The 24,739-nt window shown below is 42.8% G+C and overlaps 1 protein-coding gene across 1 annotated transcript; it reads left to right on the top strand.

Annotated features, from left to right (window-relative positions):
- The first annotated feature begins 8,158 nt into the window (after positions 1 to 8,158).
- tmtops3a (teleost multiple tissue opsin 3a) lies at positions 8,159 to 23,737 on the top strand. Its single transcript, XM_038992549.1, has 4 exons — positions 8,159 to 8,537; positions 10,599 to 10,927; positions 18,769 to 19,002; positions 23,483 to 23,737. The coding sequence occupies exons 1-4, from the start codon at positions 8,159 to 8,161 to the stop codon at positions 23,735 to 23,737; spliced, it is 1,197 nt and encodes a 398-aa protein (XP_038848477.1).
- Positions 23,738 to 24,739: the final 1,002 nt, after the last annotated feature.

Here is a 24,739-nt window from a genome sequence, read left to right as displayed (position 1 = left end):
TGATAACCTGTTTATTTCTTAGTGACAATCGGCAGTTGAAACAATAACAAAGCCGAGGGATGGGGCTGGATAAATGTAACCACACTCAAATTCACAGACAGTATGGATGCAAGGACTGACCATCCGTGATATCAACATTATAGGTTTAACCATGTTTTGAGGCTATTTACTTTTACTTTGTTTACATACATTGGAGCAGTGATTTGGGTTCTGATGGCGTACGGCATTTGGAGTCAGCTCATGAGGCATTTCTAAGTAAAATTCTTAAAGAATCAATAGGAACATATTACTTTATGAGTCCGAAAATGGATGAAGCAAATGCTGATTGCCCCTGTAAAACGGCTAGTATAAATCTTAAAGTGCATCAATCCATTCTTTTAATTTAAACTATTATGTAAAATACTCGCCACAAAAAGAATGCTCAATATATGGGGCATTGAACAGTAATCCCTGTGAAGACTGCCACATGGAAACAGAATCAATAGATTACTTCCTTTGGTACTGTCCTTCAGTGGCTTGCTTTTGGAGTCATGTCCAGGAGTAGTTGTTTAAGTGATAAAGCCAGAGAAGCCGGTGTTTGGAGGATATATTGGTACGGGTGTTGTTAGGCCAGAAACAAAGACGAGGGCCGGTAAATCGTGCCAATATATCCTCCAAACACCGGCTTCGAGGGCATTATCACGTTTATACAACGGGTTACCAACATATTCAAATAATGATTTACATATTTTCATAAAAAATGTTATTTTGATGAATTTATTCATAATATTTTATCCTTTCACAAGATATAGTCCCGACACAAATCTAGAGTTGCTACCCAAGCCGGCTGGTCATTTGTTCTATCGGTTCGGTTGCCAGAGACGCGACCCAGTCATTCAGTCTTTTGTTCTGTATCTATGGACACGACGCAGTCATTTGTTTTAATGTTCCATTGCCATACTCGCTGGCAATGTTCTTATCCTTTGCTTGCTAGATAGCCAACTACAGCTAACTTACAGTCATGTGAAAAAGTGTAGCAAGAATAACAGCAAAGTAGGTGCATTTGCATTTGTTTAAGCTGTTTTCAAGTGACATTTATTTGGATACATCCATAACAATGAGCTAATGAGGCGCGATTTCGCCTGGCATAGAAAATGTGCTCACTCGTCACGACACTGTTGTTCAGAGGAGCTAGCCAACAACACAGCTAACACAATCACTTCAAACTGAAGCTGGAAAGGCTGCAAACTAGCTTTTTTCAATTTACATTTCTTTATATATATCAAAAAATATGATGCCAGCTGATTCATGACTTCGACTGGCTGAGAAACGCTGCCTGCCTGTCTGTCTCATCCCGACTCCCGACACATTCATTACTACGGGACAGCTGGAGATCAAATTTGAATAATGAAACAATGTTGCAAATGTCAGAGAGACAGACAGCAAGGTTTATACAAATCTCTGCTGTTGAAAACTACATTTTAGTCTAAAAGAAATGGTAGATAATGTCTAGATGGTTTTTATAGTGGAGATCAAGTTTATAAATTGCCTGGCTGGGCTGATAAGACAGTGGATTGCGCAGTCAGATGGAACAGAGTAAATAGGCATTTTAACATCATCAATTTAGCTGGTAGTAACTTGTGAAATAGACACTGGCCGGAATACGATTTTAATCTATCGGCATTCAGGATTAGACCCACCCGTTGTACAAAAAGTCACATTTCCGGTGTTCAGATGGGTTCTGAAAAAACATTATCAACCATTGGGAAATAAGATTATACTCTTCGGTAAAGTATTTATTTTTAGGGCAATCTCAGTAGAAATTGTAAAAATAGAGAGGTTCAAAATAGAAGGATGTATTGCAAAAGGAAATAGTAAAACGGTAGTGTACTGGGAAAGATGCGTTAGTCTGTGGACAAAATTTGAGTGTATTGTATATGTGAGCAAAAATAGCTGTAAGTAGCACTAGATGACATATTGTTGTCCATTTCTTTACTACAATCAGAGGAGTAATGGTATGATTGAAAAAATATATAACAATATGGGGATTAGAAATTATGCAAACAATTAGTTTGATAGAACCTAAGTGTGTTTTCAGCGTGTATTCTAAGGCAGAAAGACCACTGACTCATAGGCTTTTAGATTCTCAGGAAGTCAGTGACGCCAATGAAGCTGATTGAAAAGGGATGGAGGAAGAAGAGTCATACCTGCAGCGAGAGGCAGAGAGGGGTCGCAATCAATCGCACAGTGACACTATTGACCAGCACGCCTCTGAGATTTACAGGGATCTCCCCTGATGATAACAATGTACCATAGTACCCTCCAAGCTCATCATCAAGCTGGAGGCCCAGGGTCTCAACCCCGCCCTGTGCAACTGGGTCCTGGACTTTCTGACGGGCCGCCCCCAAGTGGTGAAGGTAGGAAACAACATCTCCACTTTGCTGACCCTCAACACTGGGGCCCCACAAGGGTGTGTGCTCAGCCCTCTCCTGTACTCCCTGTTCACCCACGACTGCGTAGCCATGCACGCCTCCAACTCAATCATCAAGTTTGCAGACGACACAGCAGTAGTGGGACTGAGCACCAACAACGACGAGACAGCCTACAGGGAGGAGGTGAGGGCACTCGGAGTGTAGTGTCAGGAAAATAACCTCTCACTCAACGTCAACAAAACAAAGGAGATGATCGTGGACTTCAGGAAACAGCAGAGGGAGCACCCCCATATCCACATTGAAGGGACAGCAGTGGAGAAGGTGGAAAGTTTTAAGTTCCTGGCCGTACACATCACAGACAAACTGAAATGGTCCACCCACACAGACAGTGTGGTGAAGAAGGCGCAACAGGAGGCTTGTCACCCAAAACCCTGACAAACTTTTACAGATGCACAATTGAGAGCATCTCCAGAGGGTGGTGCGGTCTGGACAATGCATCACCGGGGGTAAACTACCTGCTCTCCATGACACCTACAGCATACGATGTCACAGGAAGGCCAAAAAGATCATCAAGGACAATAACCACCCGAGCCACTGCCTGTTCACACCGCTATCATCCAGAAGGCGAGGTCAGTACAGTACAAAGCTGGGACCGAAAGATTTAAAAACAGCTTCAATCTCAAGGCCATCAGACTGCTAAATAGCAGTCACTAACTCAGAGAGGCTGCTGCCTACATTGTATATGGGGTGGTCATTAATAAAAACACATTGAGGATGGGTTGCATTGCAGGAGGTAGTGTCTGATGGATGGACTTGGCTGGGAAGAGTGTAACCTTTTCTCTGCTGCTGACACACTTACAGTACCTGCCATTCTCTATAGGAATTTTACAGGGGTGCATTGTTGCCATGTTTCTGCTGCTTAATTAACAGTTGGAATGGCACAGTCATCTATCAAGAATTTAATGAATGAGTGGAATAAAGTTTTCTGAGAACGGAAGTGAAAATAAATGTTTAGGTTGCAGGGAGGTTGTGAGAACGTTTTATTCTAGTTCCTTGAAAGTTTTCCTGGGAGGTTTTAATAATGCTCTGAGAACAGAAATTATAGGTTATTTGGAGGTTTTTGAATAACTTCCTTAAAACTTGAAACATATTCACACACAGAAGCGGATCAATTACACTGCTAGCGTATTTTTGGGTTAACTCCAAGCACAGATAGGACACATGGAAATGAATTTCCTTAGGCGTTAATCATGCAAACACATTTATTTATTTATTGTGACACAGTATAAGTGAGGTTCAAACCTATAAACTTCTCTCTATCCATGGAATAAGTCCACTGCACCACCAGGATGGAGCTAGTATGCCCTGTTTGTTTACGCATACAAAGCTGTTCATCTTCGTCTATTTAAATGGACCTCATTTCAAAGGATTAAGCACTCATTAAGATCAGGTGTGGCCAAGTAGTGGGTGCAGCCAACACACCTGAACACACTTAACAAGATAGAGGATCAAGTTTTGTTGATGTTGAGAACAGATTTTGTACTGTATGTTTTTAAATACGGAGTGGCTGCAGTTCCGGATTTTCTGTAACCCGACTTGCAGTGGCTATTGATACAGAGATTTCTGTGCATCATTTTAATTTTTTTGTAGCTGCTGCCCACTCTGCTGCCTACATAGCTTCACTCAGTGCTCCCATTACTCCGCTGCCCCCTGTTGTGACTTTTTGGCTGTGGTAACTAGTGACGACCCCTTGACATGGAAGGGGAAACTTAATGTTGTACACTAAGTATACGGTTGACATGTTCTAAATATTCATTCCATTCCTCAAATGCGATGTCATGTTCTTTTTTCAGGAGGGATGTTAGGCTACATGCAGCTATCATGTTGTATACAAAAGGCCTTGATCGATGTGTTCGTACAAACTTTATTGTGCATAAACATGACACAAAGGCAGTATATTTCATGTTATTAGCTGATGAGTTACATGCAGCTATTTAGGCAAGCATATCAAACACAAGCAAGACACAGACAGGCAGTCAAAATATAGATAATTTTCATTACAAAAATTGGCTAGTTCTTTTTTCAGCATCTCTTGCTACAATATGGCAGCATTATTATGAACACACAAAACAAACTCGCCTATTGTCAGACTCTGGTTACCGGTCAGGATACAGATGGTCGGCTGCCTAGAACATTCGGCTGCCCAGAGGTGGAACTGCTAGCAAGACACAGACATGCAGTGTTATTAGCGATTTACTGTTATTTTTTCCATCATAATTCCAAACATTGGCTAAGCAGGAGGCAGACAGGAAGTCAAGGTAGTAGTGTGCTTTTTTTCAGGAGCTCTGGCTAGTGGCTACGACATCTCAGCAACTATAAAGATTAGCCAACCTACATCAACACACAAAACGCTGACCGTTTTTGCTCCAATGCAATGTGCATTGCACCAATGCAATGTGCATTGCACCAGAAGAGGAGTGTGAACTACAAGCCAATCATGATGGGGAAACATATTTTCTAAAGTTCCAAGTGGTGAAAACCTTGCAAAAGTCTCTCCTTTCAGCAGAAATGTGTGAAACGCTTAAGTTGCTACAGCTCAAGCACCAACATGTCGTTCATCATGTCAGCACTCAAGAAAAACAAAATGTCCCATCAGACTTGAACACCTCAGAGGCAATACTGAAGCAGTTTGATGATGTTTTTGAAGGGAGGGTGCTCTGTCAGGGAGCTTCAGCTAGTGGTGGAGGAGTCTGTTAGACCAGTTCAACAGATTCCCCACCGAATCCCCGTTCCACTGAAGGAAAAGACACTAAAGGCCGTTGATTCAATGGAGGAACAGGGTGTCATTACAAAGGTCACCAAACCTACTAAGTGTATAAGCAACATGGTTGTGGTGGAAAAGCCTGGCAAAATAAGAGTCTGCCTCGATCTAAGTGCCCTGGACAAGGCCTTACGTAGGGCACATTACCAAATACCTACTATTGAAGAAGTACTGCCAAGCCTGGCATAAGCGAAAATCTTTTTGTTTATGGATGCAAAAAATGGGTACTGGCAGGAAAGGTTGGATGAAGAGAGTAGTTACCTCACCACATTTTGGACCCCCAAAGGTAGATATCGGTGGACAAGGTTACCTTTTGGAGTGACACCAGCTGCAGAGGAATGACAGCGAAGGCAACATGATGCACTTCAGGGACTGCAAGGAATAAGCATCATAGCTGATGACATCCTGGTATAAGTCTGTGGTGCTACAATGGAAGAAGCAGTGCAGGGCCATGGCCACAACCTGACTCCGCTCTTACAAATAGCAAGGGAGATGGATCTAAAGCCGAATAAAGACAAAGTTAAGCTCAGGCTCACAAGTATTCCATACATGGGACATATTTTGACAGCTGAAGGCCTGAAGCCAGACCCCAAGAAGGTGGAGGCAGTACAGCAAATGCCGCCACCTACAGACGCAAAAGCAGTGCAGCGACTGCTTGGTTTTGTAAATGACTTAGCCAAATTCTGACGTATGTGAGCCATTGCGTCGGCTGACCAATAAAAATGTGCTGTGGGCATGGCTTCCTCAACATGATGCTGCATTGGAGCAAATCAAGAAATTGATAAGCAACCAACCAATACTGAGGTACTATGACCTCTCTGGGGAAGTGACCCTACGATGTGATGCAAGTGACAAAGGCCCAGGGGCAGTGCTCCTGCAGAAGGGGCAGCCCAGTGCATTTGCTTCAAGGACATTGACACCCACGGAGCAAGTGTCCATTTGCCTGTGAACGTTTTGATCAATACCTTGATGGTAGGGACTTTATCACGGTGCACACTGATCACAAGCCGCTTGAGGTTATCTTCAAAAAACAATTTTGTCTGCCCCGAAGCGACTTCAAAGAATGATGCTAAAGCTTCAGCGTTATCAACTACAGGTAGTATACAAGAAGGAACAGAGCTTCACATTGCAGATTTATTGTCTAGGGCATCACTACCAACAACTAGTCACCCGCAATATCGGACAAATGAGACTGTGTTTGCTCTACAGGCTGAGGTTGAAGATGTGAACCATGCTACAGGTCAAAACATCTGCCTGCAGACACGGGATACTATCAAAGCTCATTCAGCAGAGGACAAGACTTCTCGAATGCTTCAGTCTTTTATCCTAAGAGGCTGGCCGGACTCAAAGAGTACGCCCATCCTGTTGAGGGACTACTGGACATACAGAGACAAACTCACAATGCAGGAAGAGGTCATCTACAAAGGCGTATATCTAGGATATATAAACTGGGTTATTATGAATGTCTGAGTGGGATGTCATGACCTGTAACATGTGATACCTGAGTAAAGGATTATGCTTGCATTTTACAAAACTCTGACGTGAGTTATTCACATACACATAATACAGGGTCTCTGTACCTCTTGTGTAACTGCAATATGCGTTACAACAGACAGAGAAGGCTAGCTTTCAATATATATTTTGTTTGTTCAAATAGCTGCAGGGTTTTTTATTCAGAAATATGAAGCAGACATAGGCTACATCATCATGGTTCAGAAGAGGGTGAGTAAAGAGATAAACATTAAAGGAGGGGGAGCATGAGCAGTAACTAAGTTGTGTGCGTAAATTAACACAGCGCAGAACGTGATCCATATTCTTAGCTTTGAGAAATAGGTTTCCGGAGGGGGCGGGGCAGGGACAAAAACTCTGTATTCGCAACCACAGGCCTTTTAAATAACATTCTTAGAAGGTTAATTTAAAAAAAAAAAATCTGAGAAAGGAATGTGTTTTTAAATAAACATTTTAGAATGTATTCTAAATGTTACTAAACTTTTCATGTGTTTTTTATGGAAAGTCTTAACATTCTCAGAACAATTTGAGAATATTAATTTTAATAGAACCATGCTGAAGTACTGAAATTCCCACAAAATAACGTTGTTTCTTAACGTTCTCTGAACCATTTGAGGACATTCCCAATGTCAAACCAGTTGGAGAACGGTCCTAGAACATTACCAAAATGTAAATGAAATGTAACCATGTTTTAACTTGTAGGAATCGTTCTGTTAAAGTAAAGAAATGCCAAGAAATAACGTTTTTTTTTTTGTTAAGATTCTTAAATGTGCTGAGAATGTTACAAAGTCAAGTAACTATCCTGCACCATTCCCAGGAAGTTGTTGGAAGGTTGTATGCAAAATAATCATAGGACAACCACGCTCTCACCAAACTCTAAGAAACATATTGTAAAGACCCTGGGTTTATAAGCTCGGATATCGACTGTGCCGCTTGAGCATGCTTTTGTGGCACAGTCGATTGCGCGCTTGACTTCGGGCTAGAAGGTCGAGGGTTCGAGGCCTGCTCCCTGCCGTTTCATTACATTGGCCGTTGAGCGCGTTCCTATCAGACGATGAGTCTCAAGCTAGCGCGAGGACGCACTCTTTGAAAGGAGGGAGTAGTGTAACGACCCTGTGTTTATAAGGGCGGATATCGACTGCCTGCTTTTGGGACATAGTCGATAGCGCGCTGGACTTTGGGCTAGAAGGTCGAGGGTTCGAGACCTGGTCCCTGTCTGTTTCATACCAATATGGTTGTCAGAACGTTATGTGCTAGCTGGGTTGTAAGGTGATATAATAAATGGGGGTTCTGTATGTCTTTCTTTGTCACCGAGACTGTTGTGAGCATGTGTTCTGCGCTGTGAGCGAGTTTGAATGAGTGAGAGAGCGTTCACTCCTCGTGTTGTAAGTCACCCCCGCGTGCGCTGAGGGTGCTGATGGTTGTCCACATACGAGCTCTGAATTTCAGCAGCACCGAAAGCTCTGCTTCCAACCTAAGCACCAATGTCAGTGTTCGGGACACCTTGGTTCCCCAGGACCCCCTCGACCTGAGCAGGCAAGGCCACACGGTGGTGGCAGTATGCCTTGGGCTCATTTTGGTCCTGGGATTCTTCAACAACCTTCTTGTCCTGCTTATCTTCGCAAAGTTTCGGTCGCTTTGGACGCCCATCAACCTCATCCTTCTGAACATCAGCGTGAGCGATATCCTCGTGTGTATTTGTGGAACTCCATTCAGTTTTGCGGCAAGTCTACAAGGGAGATGGCTCATTGGACACCATGGTTGCAAGTGGTACGGCTTCGCCAATTCGCTTTTCGGTGAGTTTTTAAAATATTTCAACAGGCAGCGAAAGCCGTGTATCCTACACTTTAGGCTAACCCCCATGTGACAAGTAAAACAAATATTTTGCATATAGTAGTTTCTTAGCCTAAGCAACTTTACTGGCAAAAGGGCATGCAAATCCATCAGATCATTACTGCTCGATCAATTCTTAAATAAGTCCTCCAGGCTCATTATGAAAAGTCTCAGAGCACAATTCATCATCAATTTATGACAGTATCTCCAATCTAATTAATAAATGAATGGTATTTTATTCCTCCCTGTGCTTGTAACATTTTCATTAACCTACATTTGAATATGGAAACAGTGGAACATTAATGAAAAACGGTTGCATAAAGCTTTAGCAAGAGCAAGAGACATTTGCATTCAACCTTTATGCCAAAATTGATTCGTTTCTGTGTGTGAATAAGTTTCAATGTGCACTTGACTGGGAAGCTTGACATAGTAAATTTAGGGACTTTGCATAGGACCTTGAAAATATAAAGCATGTCGACTATTCTAATGTATAACCCCATAATGAGACCGCCCATTCAACACAGAGTAGAACATAGCCTACAGCACCCTTTTAGATCAGCCACTCATACAAACTGTAGCTGATCTTATACATGTACACTTCTCATCTGTCATCTCTCCTTGCATGTCTCTGGATCCAAAATTGGATAACCAAAATTGATTGAAATATAATCTGTGGGTGTTTGACAAATGCAGTTCATTATGTTAAATAAAGGTTAGATTAAAAAATGTTGGCGTCATTCATGTTTCTGATTAAAGTGTACAAAAATGGCTATCGTTTTTAATGAGCTTGGCAAATAAATACATTGTCAAAGCAGTTTATTGGTCCAATGCTGTGACATTTGGCTGTTGGATATCTTTAAAGCCCAGTAATTATCCCGATGGGAGCGATAGGGCAGACTGGACTCCCCTGTTCCCCTTCCCTTTGAAACCACACAGGAGGGCAGTGACACACACGCATGCATGACTCACAACCACATAAGCGCACACACATGCAAACCCCCACTCCGCAGAAAGCTCAACCAAACCTGTAAACACTCCTGGAGGGGAGGAGTGGGCACATCACGCCGGCCCTGAACAATTTCTCTAATCAATGCCATATTTTACTCTGTCTGCTTCCTGAAGGCTCTATATGCTGTCATTCTTCATAACAGCCAGCAACCACTAATTAAGGATGGCATCCATTCACAACTAACAAAGTCTCAAAGTACTCTGAGCACTTAGGTCGACTAAATTAAGTTGGGCAAACTTTTTCTTTCATTGCCTTTCAGTTGTTGCACAGGACGAAAACTTTTAGCAAGTTCTCACCTCCTGAGAGGACACACTGTCAATTCAATAACAAGTCACACTTCCTAGAATGTCAGGCTAGTACTCTGAGACAGACTAGCATAATAAAGACATAAACCTATTTTTCCCTCAGCTATAGACAAACACACACACACACACACACACGTCCCAATCACACACTTACAGACAGGCAGAAAGACAGGCAAACATGCACGTGCACACACACAGTAAAGATTTGTACAGCACGTCCTTCAAGTGCCTCATGTTTTATCTCACTCCACTTAGTGCTTATCTGATGAAAAGTTCTTATCCTCAACCTCGGCTGAAAATAATAAAAGACAAGCCTCTTAAATCACCCAGTTCTCTTTGGAAACAACAGCACTAAAAGCCAACTTGCAGTGGTCTGACTTCATGTATGAATATAATACTGCACCATACATTTTCTTACTGTCCTGTGTGGCATGGCATGCCAGCTCTCTCTTGGGTTTACTAAATATTACTTTTAACATTTAGCTAAATGTTACCAAAATAGGGAAAAACAGAGCTAATGATTGTTATCTAACCTTCTCCCATTCTCCTTAGCATCTGAATTCTCAAACTGGTGAAAGAAACGGTGATAACTGGCATCTGTTATAACAACACCAGGCGCCCCATGACACCCTGATAACCTCCCCCTCATCTCTCTCTCTCTCTCTCTTTTCCTCGCTCTCCCTCCCTCTCTCTCTCTCTGTCCCTCCTAGGGATCGTGTCCCTGGTGTCTCTGTCCATTCTGTCCTATGAGCGCTACGCCACGGTGCAGCGCTCCACCAAGGCTGACGTGTCTGACTTCAGAAAGGCCTGGCTGTGTGTGTGGGGCTCCTGGCTCTATTCCCTGCTATGGGCCCTGCCCCCCTTCATGGGCTGGAGCAGCTACGGCCCGGAGGGGGCCGGAACCTCCTGCTCTGTCCAGTGGACCCAGCGCTCTCCGGCCAGTGTCTCCTACGTGGTCTGCCTGTTCATCTTCTGCCTGCTGCTGCCCCTCATGATCATGGTCTACTCCTACGGCGGGATACTGGTTGCCATCAGGGGGGTGAGTGGTAGAGGTCGACCGTTTTAAATCGGCATGGCCGATTTTAATTAGGGACGATTTCAAGTTTTCATAAGAATCGGTAATCGGCATTTTTGGACGCCGATTATGGCCGATTACATTACATCCACGAGGAGACTGCGTGGCAGGCTGAACACCTGTTACGCGAGTGCAGCAAGGGGCCAAGGTAAGTTGCTAGCTAGCATTAAACCTATCTTATAAAAAACAATCAATCTTCACAATCACTAGTTAACTACACATGGTTGATGATATTACTAGTTTAACTAGCTTGTCCTGCGTTGCATATAATCAATGCGGTGTCTGTTAATTTATCATCGAATCACAGGCTACTTCAACTTCGCCAAACGGGTGATGATTTAACAAAAGCGCATTCGCGAAAAAAGCACAATCGTTGCACCAATGTACCTAACCATAAATATCAATGGCTTTCTTAAAATCAATACACAAGTATATTTTTTTAAACCTGCATATTTAGTTAAAAGAAATTCATGTTAGCAGGCAATATTAACTAGGGAAATTGTCACTTCTCTTGCGTTCAGTGCAAGCAGAGTCAGGGTATATGCAGCCGTTTGGGCCGCCTGGCTCGTTGCGAACTGTGTGAAGACCATTTTTCCTAACAAAGATCGTAATTCATTTGCCAGATTTTTACATAATTATGACAAAACATTGAAGGTTGTGCAATGTAACATCAATATTTAGACTTAGGGTTGCCACCCGTTCGATAAAATACGGAACGGTTCCGTATTTCACTGAAAGAATAAACGTTTTGTTTTCGAAATTATAGTTTCCAGATTTGACCATATTAATGACCTAAGGCTCTTATTTATGTGTGTTTATTATATTATAATTAAGTCTATGATTTGAAATTTGATAGAGCAGTCTGACTGAGCGGTGGTAGGCAGCAGCAGGCTCGTAAGCATTCATTCAAACAGCACTTTCCTGCGTTTGCCAGCAGCTCTTTGCAATGCTTGAAGAACAGCGCTGTTTATGACTTTATGAATCTCAACTCCCGAGATTAGGCTGGCAATACTATAGTGCCTATAAGAACATCCAATAGTCAAAGGTATATGAAATACAAATGGTATAGAGAGAAATAGTCCTATAATAACTACAACCTAAAACTTATTAACTGGGAATATTGAAGACTCATGTTAAAAGGAACCCCCAGCTTTCATTTGTTCTCATGTTCTGAGCAAGGAACTTAAACTTCAGCTTTTTTACATGACACATATTGCACTTTTACTTTCTTCTCCAACACTGTGTTTTTGCATTATTTAAACCAAATTGAACATGTTTCATTATTTATTTGAGACTAAATTGATTTTATTTATGTATTATATTAACTAAAATAGAAGTATTGCTGTAATTGTCATTATTACAAACATATAAAAATTGGCCGATTAATCGGTATCGGCTTTTTTGGTCCTCCAATAATCGGTATCGGCTTTGAAAAATCATAATCGGTCGACCTCTAGTGAGTGGGACTCAGGTGGGGGAAGGTACTTTTTGAAAGCAGTCAATACCGGAAGTGAATTGAATTGTATGAATTGAAAATGTTCCCATTTCCATTCATTCATGAACTGAATTTCAAATGCTCTTGTTCTTCTTCCTAAATGGACTCCAACCCTAGAGTGGTGCTGTCTCTCATTGGTGGTTGGCTACATGGTGTCTGGTGCCTTATTGAGACTCGTGATGAAGATCATGAGATTGTGATGAAGTGTGCACTCCGGTGCTAATGAAGTGTGTACTCTGCAGCTGGTGACATAGTAACTCTACCTGTCAGATCTGTGCTTTACATGACATGAAGACAGAGAGTCTGCATTGAAATATACACTATATATACAAAAGTATGCGGACACCCCTTCAAATGAGTCGATTTGGCTATTTCAACCACATCGGTTGGTGACGGATGTATAAAATTGAGCAGAGAGCCATGCAATTTCTAAAGACTTACATTGGCAATAGAATGGCTTTACTGAAGTGCTCAGTGACCTTCAACGTGGCACCGTCATAGGATGCTACCTTTCCAACAAGTCAGTTCGTCAAATTTCTGCCCCGCTAGAGCTATCCCGGTCAACTGTAAGTCATGTGATAGTGGAGTGGAAACGTCTAGGAGCAACAACGGCTCAGCCGCGAAGTGGTAGGACACACAAGCTCACAAAACGGGGCCGCCGAGTGCTGAAGCGTGCGGTGCGGAAAAATTGTCCTCGGTTGCAACACTCACTACCGAGTTCCAAACTGCCTTTGGAAGCAACGTCATGGGTTTCCATGGCCGAGCAGCCACACACAAGCCTATGATCACCATGCGCAATGCCAAGCGTTGGCTGGAGTAGTGTAAAGCTCGCTGCCATTGGACTATTTTTCATGGATTGGGCTAGGCCCCTTAGCGCCAATGAAGGGAAATCTTAACGCTACAGCATACAATGACATTCTAGACGATTCTGTGCTTCCAACTTTGTGGCAACTGTTTGCCCCCATGCACAAAGCGAGGTCCATACTAATGGTTTGTCGAGATCTGTGTGGAAGAACTTGACTGGCCTGCACAGAGCCCTGACCTCAATCCCAACGAAAATCCTTGGGATGAATTGGAATGCTGACTGCGAGCCAGGCCTAATCGCCCAACATCAGTGCCCAATCTTACTGTTGATCTTGTGGCTGAATAGAAGCAAGTCCTCGCAGCAATGTTCCAACATCTATTGGAAAGCCTTCCCAGAAGAGTGGAGGCTGTTATAGTAGCAAATGGTGGACCAACTCCATATTAATGGCCATGATTTTGGAATGATATGTTCGACAAGCAGGTCATGTAGTGTATCCTGGTCAAAATCATCAACAGCACATCGAGCTACTGTTGGGTAACTGCAAAACATTTTATACCAATGATATTGGTAGTTCATACGGGTAATTGTAGAATGCATACCAAAATAGCTTTGTTTTTGATGTTGACAGAAATCAAAATGTCTGCAGGCATTATGCCGGCAGGCTCTGTGGCTGCCGGCATAATGGTTCAAGCCAGACCATGATTCACCGTTATACACAATTATGGGCCCTACTCAGCCTTTGTGCTTCTGGACCCATTATCCCTTTGACAAACAGGGCATCTGGGTATATATCTGTCTGGCTGGATGATTGGGAGATATTATTACATTTATACGGAAGTATTTCCTTCATTTAATGACTGGAGGCCAAAACCAGATAGCACTACACAGTACAAACAAGATGTTTCAAAAACACATACGGAGACACAATCTAGATCATTTCCTCAATGTATTTTTTACCACTGCTGTGACCATGCTATAAAGATCTATGGTAACACGTAGCATGGAAGAAAATAGTTCATGTCTATTAGGAGAAGCAGCTAGACATTGGCTCATGGGCAGTGTCCAATTAACATGTAGCCCAGTGTTTTCATGGCTATTTAAGTAATGGAGGCAGGCTCTCTGGGGAGTCATGGAGGCAGGCTCTCTGGGGAGTCATGGAGGCAGGCTCTCTGGGGAGTCATGGAGGCAGGCTCTCTGGGGAGTCATGGAGGCAGGCTCTCTGGGGAGTCATGGAGGCAGGCTCTCTGGGGAGTAATGGACGCAGGCTCTCTGGGGAGTATTGGACGCAGGCTCTCTGGGGAATCTGGACCTGGTTGTGTTCAACCCTCCTCAGGTTTTTGTGAATCATCCTTGCCTTTGAGGGGCTTTTATAAACCCTGGGCATCTGGCTCACACAACCAATTTGTAATTAAAGGGTTCCAATTGGTGGCTGTGGCTGCCTGCCCTGCTCAGAGTGCCCTCGCCTTATGCTACCCGCCAGCGCTACTCCATGAATGAATCATCTAGGAGCTATTTTTGGGCTGTGGAATCGGCAGCCCTCATGCTCATTTTCCCTGGGTTTGTTTAACCCTGTTCAGCTGAGGGGACCAGCGCTGCAGGCCTGATTACTTGTGAATTCTCGCTTCGCTGATCCACCAGTCACCTTCCTTCTGAAGCTGCCCCCCCTCAGGCTTTTCTTAGAAACCAAGCGCCAGCTTGTGGAGCAGTACCGTCATCTGAAAGGTGAATTACAATTCACCATGCAGTGACACATCACACAGAGAAATGACATTCATATGAAGAGAATCAGTATGTATCAAGGGTGGGATTTTATGGTTGGGCCTCACTGCACATCTTAATTCCAGGCACACTGTTGGTCGTAAAAGCCTCTCCCATGGTCTCACATCACTGTGAGATTTATCATGCCATAACTGTGCCTCAGCATAAATATCGATTCGACTGCATCCTAATGTGTTACTCCAATGCATGGCCAAATCTCCAGGTGTCACAAATGTACCTTTTTTATCCATTTCCTGAAAAGAACAGCCTGAGCCTCCAAGATAGAAGTGCCTGCTTCCTTTGTGGGTCTGGAATCGAGAAATCCAGGCAATACACCGGAAATACCCTTTGTGATGGCTTGGCAGCAGTAGAATTCCTATTACATGTTTAAGAAAATTGCGTATGTAACAGAGGTTATGGCCTACTCGGCCGGCAACAAGGCTGTGTCTAATTGAGCATCAGTGGTGGTCGGTGCCTTTTAAGATGAGGGAGGATGATTACTTTTCTTATGAACATGGCCTTATTTCTATTACAGCATATTAGATGACTGTCATTCATATTCCAGTCACCCACGGATGGAAATGGTTAAACTCTGAGACTATCGATCACTACAGAATAAGAGCAAATCCAAGACGTAGAATTACTAGTCTGCAGCTGGAAATTATGTAAGTCTAGTACGAGAATACCGACAACCGCGGAAACATCTATTCTATGCCACGACCATCTGTACACCTGACTTATCCATTACAACAGAAACTATCCAGACCCGCTGAGAAAGCGACAACTACGAAAGACATTGTGACATCTGGGGAAGTTAACCAGAGACTTTCTGATGAACTGACTCTCCAGCAGACGGACCGGCGATTCCAAAAGAGAAGACAACAACGACATATGGGCGTAAATATATACATTGCAATTATTTTCGAATGAGCGGCTGTTCATGTGCAAAGGATTAGCATTTCAATTAATATAATTATCAACTGTTTGTAGTGAATCCATTTTGTCTTTCCCGCTTTTTATCTATCCCCACCCCTTTCCATTGTCTACCAAGCCGTCATACCGGTTTAGCCCACTAGGGACTTATCAATGCATTGTGTTAGTAACCAATAATTATGTAATAATTACACAGAATTGATTTGATAAAAGTCTTCACATTTAACAACATTCACGTTACGACACAGTCAAAAGTTGACACACCGACTTATTCAAGGGTTTTTCTTTATTTTTACTATTTTCTACATTGTAGAATAATAGTGAAGATGTCAACAATGAAATAACACATATGGAATCATGTAGTAACAAAAAAAGTGTTAAACAAATCAAAATCTATTTAATATATTTGAGATTCTTCAAAGTAGCCACGCCTTGATGACAGCTTTGCACACTCTTGGCATTCTCTCAACCAGCTTCATGGGGTTGTCTCCTGGAATGCATTTCAATTAACAGGTGTGCCTTGTTAAAAGTTAATTTGTGGAATTTCTTTCCTTAATGCAGAGGAGCCAATCAGTTGTGCTGTGACAAGGTAGGAGGGGGGGTATACAGAAGAAGCCCTATTTGGTAAAAGACCAAGTCCATATTATGGCAAGAATAGCTCAAATAAGCAAAGAGATACGACAATCCATCATTACTTTAAGACATGACTGTCAGTCAATGTGGAAAATTTCAAGAACTTTGAACGTTTCTTCAAGTGCAGTCCCAAAAACCATCAAGCGCTATGATGAAACTGGCTCTCATGAGGACCACCACAGGAAAGGAAGACCCAGAGTTACCTCAGCTGCAGAGTTACCAACCTCAGAAATTGCAGCCAAAAATAAATGTTTCACAGAGTTCAAGTAACAGACACATCTCAACATCAACTGTTCAGAGGAGAATGAGTGAATCAGGCATACATGGTCGAATTTCTGCAACACAAAAACTACTAAAGGACAGCAATAAGAAGAGGAGACTTGCTTGGGCCAAGAAACACGAGCAACGGACACTAGACCGGTGGAAACCTGTCCTTTGGTCTGATGAGTTCAAATTAGATTTTTTTTTTTTTCACCGCCGTGTCTTTGTGAGACGCAGAGTAGGTGAACGGATGATCTCCGCATGTGTGGTTCCCACCGTGAAGCATGGAGGAGGTGTGATGGTTTGGGGGTGCTTTGCTGGTGACACTGTCAGTGATTTATTTAGAATTCAAGGCACACCTTAAAACCAGCATGGCAACCACAGCATTCTGCAGTGATACGCCATCCGATCTGGTTTGCGCTTAGTGGGACTATCATCTGGTTTTCAACAGGACAATGACCCAAAACACACCTCCAGGCTGTGTAAGGGCTATTTGACCAAGGAGAGTGATGGTGCTGCATCAGATGACCTGGCTTCCAATATCACCCGACCTCAACCCAAATGAGATGGTTTGGGAGGAGTTGGACCGCAGAGTGAAGGAAAAGCAGCCAACAAGTGATCATCATATAAGAACTCCTTCAAGATTGTTGGAAAAGCATTCCAGGTGAAGCTGGTTGAGAGAATGCCATGGGTATGCAAAGCTGTCATGAAGGCAAAGGGTGGCTACTTTGAAGAATCTAAAATATAAAATATATTTTGATTTAACACCTTTTTTTTTTGGTTACTACATGATTCAATATGTGTTATTTCATAGTTTTGATGTAGAAAATAGTCAAATAAAGAAAAACCCTTGAATGAGTATGTGTGTCCAAACTTTTGACTGGTACTGTATATGTATTGGATAACAGCACAGTCATTTGGGAGTTTTTGGGCTCATTTAAAGGTATTTAATTTATTTAACTAGGCAAGTCAGTTAAGAACAAATTCTTATTTACAATGACAGCCTACCCCTTTCGGATACTGGCCCAACCCTCTAACAACTAGGCTACCTGCCGCCCCATTAATGTATGACTCATCAGGCTCAGGTAGCATCAGGCGTCAATTTTCGATCAAAGCTCTAATCAAATCCAGACATAGGCCTATTTATATGCTTTATAATGCTTTTGAATGACACTTCCGGTTTTCGTGGAAAATACCGGGTTACCTGGGAGAAAAGTGATTTATTCTTAGGAGGGAACACTTGTAAAATACTGGTAAAATAGTCAACCCTACTGTAGACCTTCATTGCAACACAGTGTGTTTTAATAAATTATTTGGTGACGTGAATATATTTAGTATAGTTTTTTTTCACTATTTAAATAAAAAAAATCATGAAATTTACTGACGGCAATGGTCACCCCCTTCCTCCTCCGAGGAGCCTCCACTGTTGATCATGTAAAAGGTTTGTGGCGCTGACAGAGACACAGGAGCTGACATCCTGTTATTCCTCCTGATTGGCTGATATCCTCAGTCGGCCATGCTCATTGGTCGGGGTGCTGCGACAGGCGTCAGAGTGGACATTACAGAACGACGCACCTGAGGGAGCATGAAATCAACTCTGGGGAGGTGGAAAACACGCCTCTCTGGCTTAGGCAAAGATACTGTTGGTTCTCATGCCAGAAACGAGCTACTTTTGACACAAAGACATGACACAGAAAAACCTTATTTTCAGATAAAGTAAAAAATAGACTGCAACACAGCTGATCATTTGGATCTGTCTTACATGACATAAAATCCACTGTCTTTGAACCCTTAACATACATGACCAGCACTACAGCATTACGAGTGGGGTGCTACACATTGGTAATAGAAAAAAGAATACAACAGTATAATCAATGCAAAGCTTTGCCAGACAATTTTCTTCTCCCCTCCTGTTCCCAGGTGGCTAAAACCAACCTGCTGTCAGCCCAGAGGCGAGAGCAGCACATCCTGCTCATGGTGCTGTCCATGGTGTCCTGCTACCTGCTGTGCTGGATGCCCTACGGCGTCATGGCCCTGGCGGCCACCTTCGGCCGGTCAGGCCTGGTCACCCCCGTGGCCAGCGTGGTGCCCGCCGTCCTGGCCAAGAGCAGCACCGTAATCAACCCTGTCATCTATGTGCTGTTCAACAACCAGGTGAGAGGGGGCGCTAAAGGACGGACCAGAGGGACAATGGTGTTGTTCACCTGTCGTGTAGCCTTTACAGCGGTGGGGAGAAACTTATATGCAGCTTAGACAGCCTTATGACAGCCTGGCATGTGAGTAATATAGAGGCGAAAGAAACGCACACCTATTTAGGTGAGGTGCTGGCTAGCGGAGTAGAACACTTGACAAATTAAAGGAGAGCCGCACACTCTCAGATGCAATAATTTAATAACCTAATAACCAACGTTTCGACAGACAAGCTGTCTTCATCAGGGTATAATGACAAACACTGCGGGTCACTAGTTTATATAGTGTCAAAGGACACACACAGGTGTCTGTGTGACCTGATATCATTGGTTAATTGTCAGATATAAAAATAACATACCAAAAACATGAATGGATAGCATACGATCATAGATACAATTTGGCTACATAGGCCTACAAACATTTACAATAGCAAAATCACAATAATGGCTTCAGATTAAAGTCTACGTTAAGACCGAGGGAGCAAGGGTCTTTAAATTAAAGATCCAGGCAGCCTCTCGTTTAACAATTGTCGAGGTCACCCTCTCTCCTAGGGAGGGTGACATGTTCAATGCCGATATAACGTAGGGACAGAATCGAGTGGTTTGCTTCCAAGAAGTGGGCCGCAACTGGGTAAGTCGAGTTTTTGCACCTAATGGTGCTATCATGTTCTGAGATTCCTACTTTTAATTTGCGCTTTGTTTTACCCACATCATTTTTACCACAAGGACAAGTTATAAGATAAATAACTGCCTTAGTGGAGCACGTGATAACACATTTGATTGGGATCTGTTTCCCTGTTTGGTGGTGTTTGAAGGATCTACATTTATAAGTGCCATTGCATGTAGCACAGCCATTACACTTGTAGTTTCCACCCAGTAGGGGCACAAATAGACGTTGTGCAGGGATATCCTGGGGTGGTAAATCAGAGGTTTGTTTGTTTGTTTGTTTTGTTTTGAATTTTCTCAATAGCAATATTAATCGGACCATTTTTGTACCATTTTTGTATTTCTGTCAAAATCTGCTTTTGTTTTTTTGCAAAGTCTTTTGATTCGACTGAATTGGCAAACTGTTTTTCAAGTGATGCGGGTGACAACTTTCAGCCCTCTACAAACTGTTACGATCAGTAGGTTTCCTGTAAAGATCAGTGTATAGAACATTATCCTCACACAAGATCAGAAGATCAAGGAAACTGATTTGACGTGTGTCAGATTGCATAGTAAATCTCAGATGCTCAGAACAAGAGTTAAGAAAAGCATCACCCCTCCATAGAACAAAAATTGTATCAATATACCTTTTCCAAATAATGATGTTAGGCAAGATTTTTTGTTGTTGAGAGGATTGAAAAAGGACTGTTTCTCCATGTAACCCACATACAAATTAGCATAGTTAGGAGCCATGGGGGATCCCATAGCAGTACCCTTCGTCTGAATAAAGAAATAATTTAGAATCATGAAGTAGTTGTGTGTGAGAGTACTACTTCAGCCAATGTTATAATGCCTGCACTGGAAGATAGTTAATTAGGGTCACGTTGCATAAGAAAATGTAACATAGCTGCAATACCGCCCTCGTGTGGAATATTCGTGTATAACGACTCGACATCAAAAGTAACTAACAAAGTATTATCAGGGAGAGGATCAAGAGATTCAGTAATAGAGATCACACTGCTGGTGTCCTTTACAAAGGAGGGGAGCTGTTCTGCGAGTGGTCTAGAAAAAAAGTCAACAAAAGTCGATAGAGGGGCCGTTACTGCATCAATGGCCGCTACAATAGGGCGCCCAGAAGGTTTTGTAACATTCTTGTGTAATTTCGGCAAAGTATAAAAAGTAGCAATTTTAGGGTGTTGAATAGCCAAAAAGTCGTGTTATCTTTTGGTTATCTGACCAGAACTTAAATACCAATGTAGGACAGTAAAGATATTGTTCTGAAATTGGGCAGTGGGGTCACTTCTGAGTTTGTTGTAAAAGGTGTCAAGCAGTTGTCTATTACACTCATTTACATAAACTGTCCTATCCATGAGTACAACCAACCCACCCTTATCAGCAGGGCGGGTAAGGACTGACGTGTCGAATGGTAAATCAAGCAAAGCTTGTTTTTCATCCTTAGGTAAATTATGGAAAGATATGTACTCCTGTTTGTTCTTAAGGAGACGAACAACATTTTTCAACGAGTCTGCAATACGTCTCAATAGAGTGATTGTGATTGGATGGAGGTACAAAATAACTCTTACTTCTAAAAGGAGTCAGAGTATGTGCAGGTGAGAAACCTACATGTTCAGTAGAAATATCACTATTAGGGGAGCAAATGTATTCCTTAATGTTGCGATCTCGTACTGAAGGTAGTTAAGGAGTCAAGCGCAGGAAAGCAGAGATGTCAATGTAGCGTCTTTAATAGGCAAGTCCCAAAACGGTACAGGTACAATGTCCATAAACGCCCAAGACAATAGAACACACAGTTACTCACGGAAGGAGAAAAAACAACGCTCCTTACTATACTTAACACACGAGAATAAACTGAGGAAACTTTCAACGAGCAACATGAAAATAATCCTGCACAAACCTAAGCGGGGAAACAGGGGTAAATATACAAATATACAAATATACATATACATAAAGCCTATAAAAACCAGGTGTGAATGAACCAAAGACAAAACAAACGGAAAAAATAAAAATGGATCGGTGATGGCTACGCGACGCCGACCACCGCCCGAACAAGGAGAGGAACCACCTTCGGTGGAAGTCGTGACACTTAAATGGATGTTATATCGGCATCGAACATGTCACCCTCCCTAAGAGAGGGGGTGACCTCGACAATTTATTGTTAAAACGAGAGGCTGCCTGGATCTTTATTTTAAAGACCCTTGCTCCCTTCGGTCTTAACGTAGACTTTGATCTGAAGCCATTCTTGTGATTATTGTGATTTTGTTATTGTAAATGTTTGTAGGCCTATGTAGCCATATTGTATCTATGATCGTATGCTATCCATTCACGTTTTTGGTATGTTATTTTTATATCTGAGAATGAACCAATGATATCAGGCCACACCTGGCCATGATTACAGACACCTGTGTGTGTCCTTTGACACTATATAAACTAGTGACCCGCAGTGTTTGTCATTATACCCTGATGAGGACATCTTGTCTGTCGAAACATTGGTTATTAGGTTATTCAATTATTGCATCTGAGTTCCTAGAGTGTGCGGCTCTCCTTTATTTTTTCAAGCCTGGCATGTGAGGCCAGAAAGACAAATCACACACAGCCTCCAGAGTCCATACTATGGATATCATTGAGGTATGTCCTAACATGTTGACATGAGGTTTTGTAGTCCGTGATTGTCTGTAGACCATGCCACATATGTCTCGTTTCTGAGCCGTTGAATTGCGACTCCACTGTCTCTGTACTGACGTTTTGCCTGTTTGATTGCCTTAGAGGGAATACTTACACTGTTTGTATTCAGCCATATTCCCAGTCACCTTGCCATGGTTAAATACGGTGGTTTGCGCTTTCAGTTTTGCGCGAATGCTGCCATCTATCCACAGTTTCTGGTTTGGGTAGGTTTTAATAGTCACAGTGGGTACAACATCTCCTATGCACTTCCTGATGAACTCAGTCACCGTATCTGTGTATTCGTCAATGTTATTCTCAGTCTACCCGGAACATATCCCAGCCCGTGTGATCAAAACAATCTTGAAGCATGGATTGCGATTGGTCGAACCAGCGTTGGATAGACCTTAGCATGGGTACTTCCAGTTTGAGTTTCTGCCTATAGGAAGGGAGGAGCAAAATGGAGTCGTGATCAGATTTGCAGAAGGGAGGGTTAATCATGAAACATACACCCCTGCCTTTCTTCTTCCGGGAGAGTTTTTGTTTTTATTCCTTTCTGCGCGATGTACTAAGAACCCAGATGGCTGAATGGACAGGGACAGTATATCCCGAGAGAGCCATGTTTCTGTGAAGCAGCGTATGTTACAATCCCTGATGTCTCTCTGGAAGGAGATCCTCACCCTGAGCTTGTCTACTTTTATTATCCAGAGACTGAATATTAGTAATATACTCTGAAGAGGTGGATGGTGTGCACGCCTCCGGAGTCTGACTAGAAGTCCAATCCGAATACCTCTTCTCCGCTGGCGGTGTTTTGAAGTAGCCTCTGGAATAAGTTAAATTGCCCTGGGGGTACAAAAAAAGGATCCAATTCGGGAAAGTCGTATTCTTGGTCGTAATGCTGAGTTACTGCCGCTCTGATATCCAAAAGTTATTTCCGGATGTATGTAAAAACACCCCAAAAAATTCTGGGATAATAATGTAAGAAATAACACAGTTGCTTAGGAGCTAGAAGCAGAGCTGCCATATCTGTCGGTGCCATCTAACTGTTGATGTGTCAAATGCTATCGCCTCAGTGTGTGTGAGTGAGATTGATACTCAAAGTGACGTGTGTGTGTGTGTGTCAGTTTTACAGATGCTTCGTTGCCTTTGTGAGATGCAGAGGGGAGCCCCAGTCTGTGTACGGCTTTAACACCCAGCAGTGCAGCAGAGAGGAGAACGCTACCCCCGGGAAACCGCTTTCACGCCCCTCCCTGGCCCAAAAACAGCCCTCTCTTTGCTCCCCACACACCGAGAGCTACAGGAGCCCCAGCAATGCCCCCCTGTGTGGCCTGCGGCGGGAACGGCGCACCATGTCTCTGGTGGTCCACTACACCCCCTGAGAACCTCCTCTACTGGGCTGGGGGAACCACACTCTTGAGGTGGGAGAGGCTCAGAGAAAAGATAGCCACCTGCATTCTCTTGTGGAACCTTCTGAATTTCTTTGTGATCCACTAGATGAGCAAAGTCAACCCAGTCTTAAGCCCTTAACCAAAAGGAACTGGTCGCGACCCATCAGTTGTTCCCCAGCCATCTAGGAAACTCTGCCTTGGATTCTACAAGATGTATACCAACTGGGTCCTCCCTCTCCAGCTCCTGTTACCTTCTACCTTTACCGTTCTCATTGTGCAAAATCCAACAACATTAACACTTTAATGTCAGACTCAGCCCACCCTGACCTGTAGCATTTAGATTATCTCTTAAGGCGTCCACATGCTACCCAGATGAAATAGTTCGGAAGAGTTTGTACATATATTATGATGACATTTTGTGATGTTTTGGACTTTGAGTTTTTCCGGCTGTTTGAGCACACATTTCTTTCTAGAGGCAAGCCGAAGTTCGGAGCCGAAGTCTACGCCCCATCGTCGGTGATTGGTCAACAGAAGGAATTCTTCAATAAAGTCTGTCATTCAACGATAGACGACTCGTTTTCATGCAGATGTTTTCATTGAGAAATACTGCACCAAGCATCTTAGTTAGATGTAAAATTGCGCAACTAAGATCTCCTCGGCAAAAACAAAAATTTGACAGATTTCTTGAGTTATTTTAGATTAATTCAGACTATTTTGAGGAAGCGTATACCATTGCCGCTTTTTTCTCTTATTTCAAGCGAAGGTCTTTTAAAGGAGAATACGAGCACACTCGTTCAGCTAGACGCCTTAGGCTACCTGAATGTTCTGTCAGTGCCATGATGTTTCCTCCTCCCTTTTGATATCTCAACACCAGTGCAGTGTCTTACCTATATTCTAATTCAGTCAGATTGATGAGCCTGGTGTTATGTAGCTACAGTACCTTCAGAATGTATTCACACCTCTTGACTTTATTCACATGTTGTGTTACAGCCT

This window comes from Salvelinus namaycush, chromosome 5 (genome assembly GCF_016432855.1).
Source record: "Salvelinus namaycush isolate Seneca chromosome 5, SaNama_1.0, whole genome shotgun sequence".
In the NCBI taxonomy this organism is placed as follows: domain Eukaryota; kingdom Metazoa; phylum Chordata; class Actinopteri; order Salmoniformes; family Salmonidae; genus Salvelinus; species Salvelinus namaycush.
This window is presented reverse-complemented; position numbering and strand designations above follow the sequence as displayed.

What these genes read in the sequence shown, in the direction of transcription:
- tmtops3a (XM_038992549.1), top strand. Translation starts at nt 8,159, where the DNA reads ATGGTTGTCCACATACGAGCTCTGAATTTCAGCAGCACCGAAAGCTCT. An exon ending in CTTCGCCAATTCGCTTTTCG is followed by an intron (nt 8,538 to 10,598) that starts GTGAGTTTTTAA and finishes TGTCCCTCCTAG; the next exon opens with GGATCGTGTCCCTGGTGTCT. An exon ending in TACTGGTTGCCATCAGGGGG is followed by an intron (nt 10,928 to 18,768) that starts GTGAGTGGTAGA and finishes TCCTGTTCCCAG; the next exon opens with GTGGCTAAAACCAACCTGCT.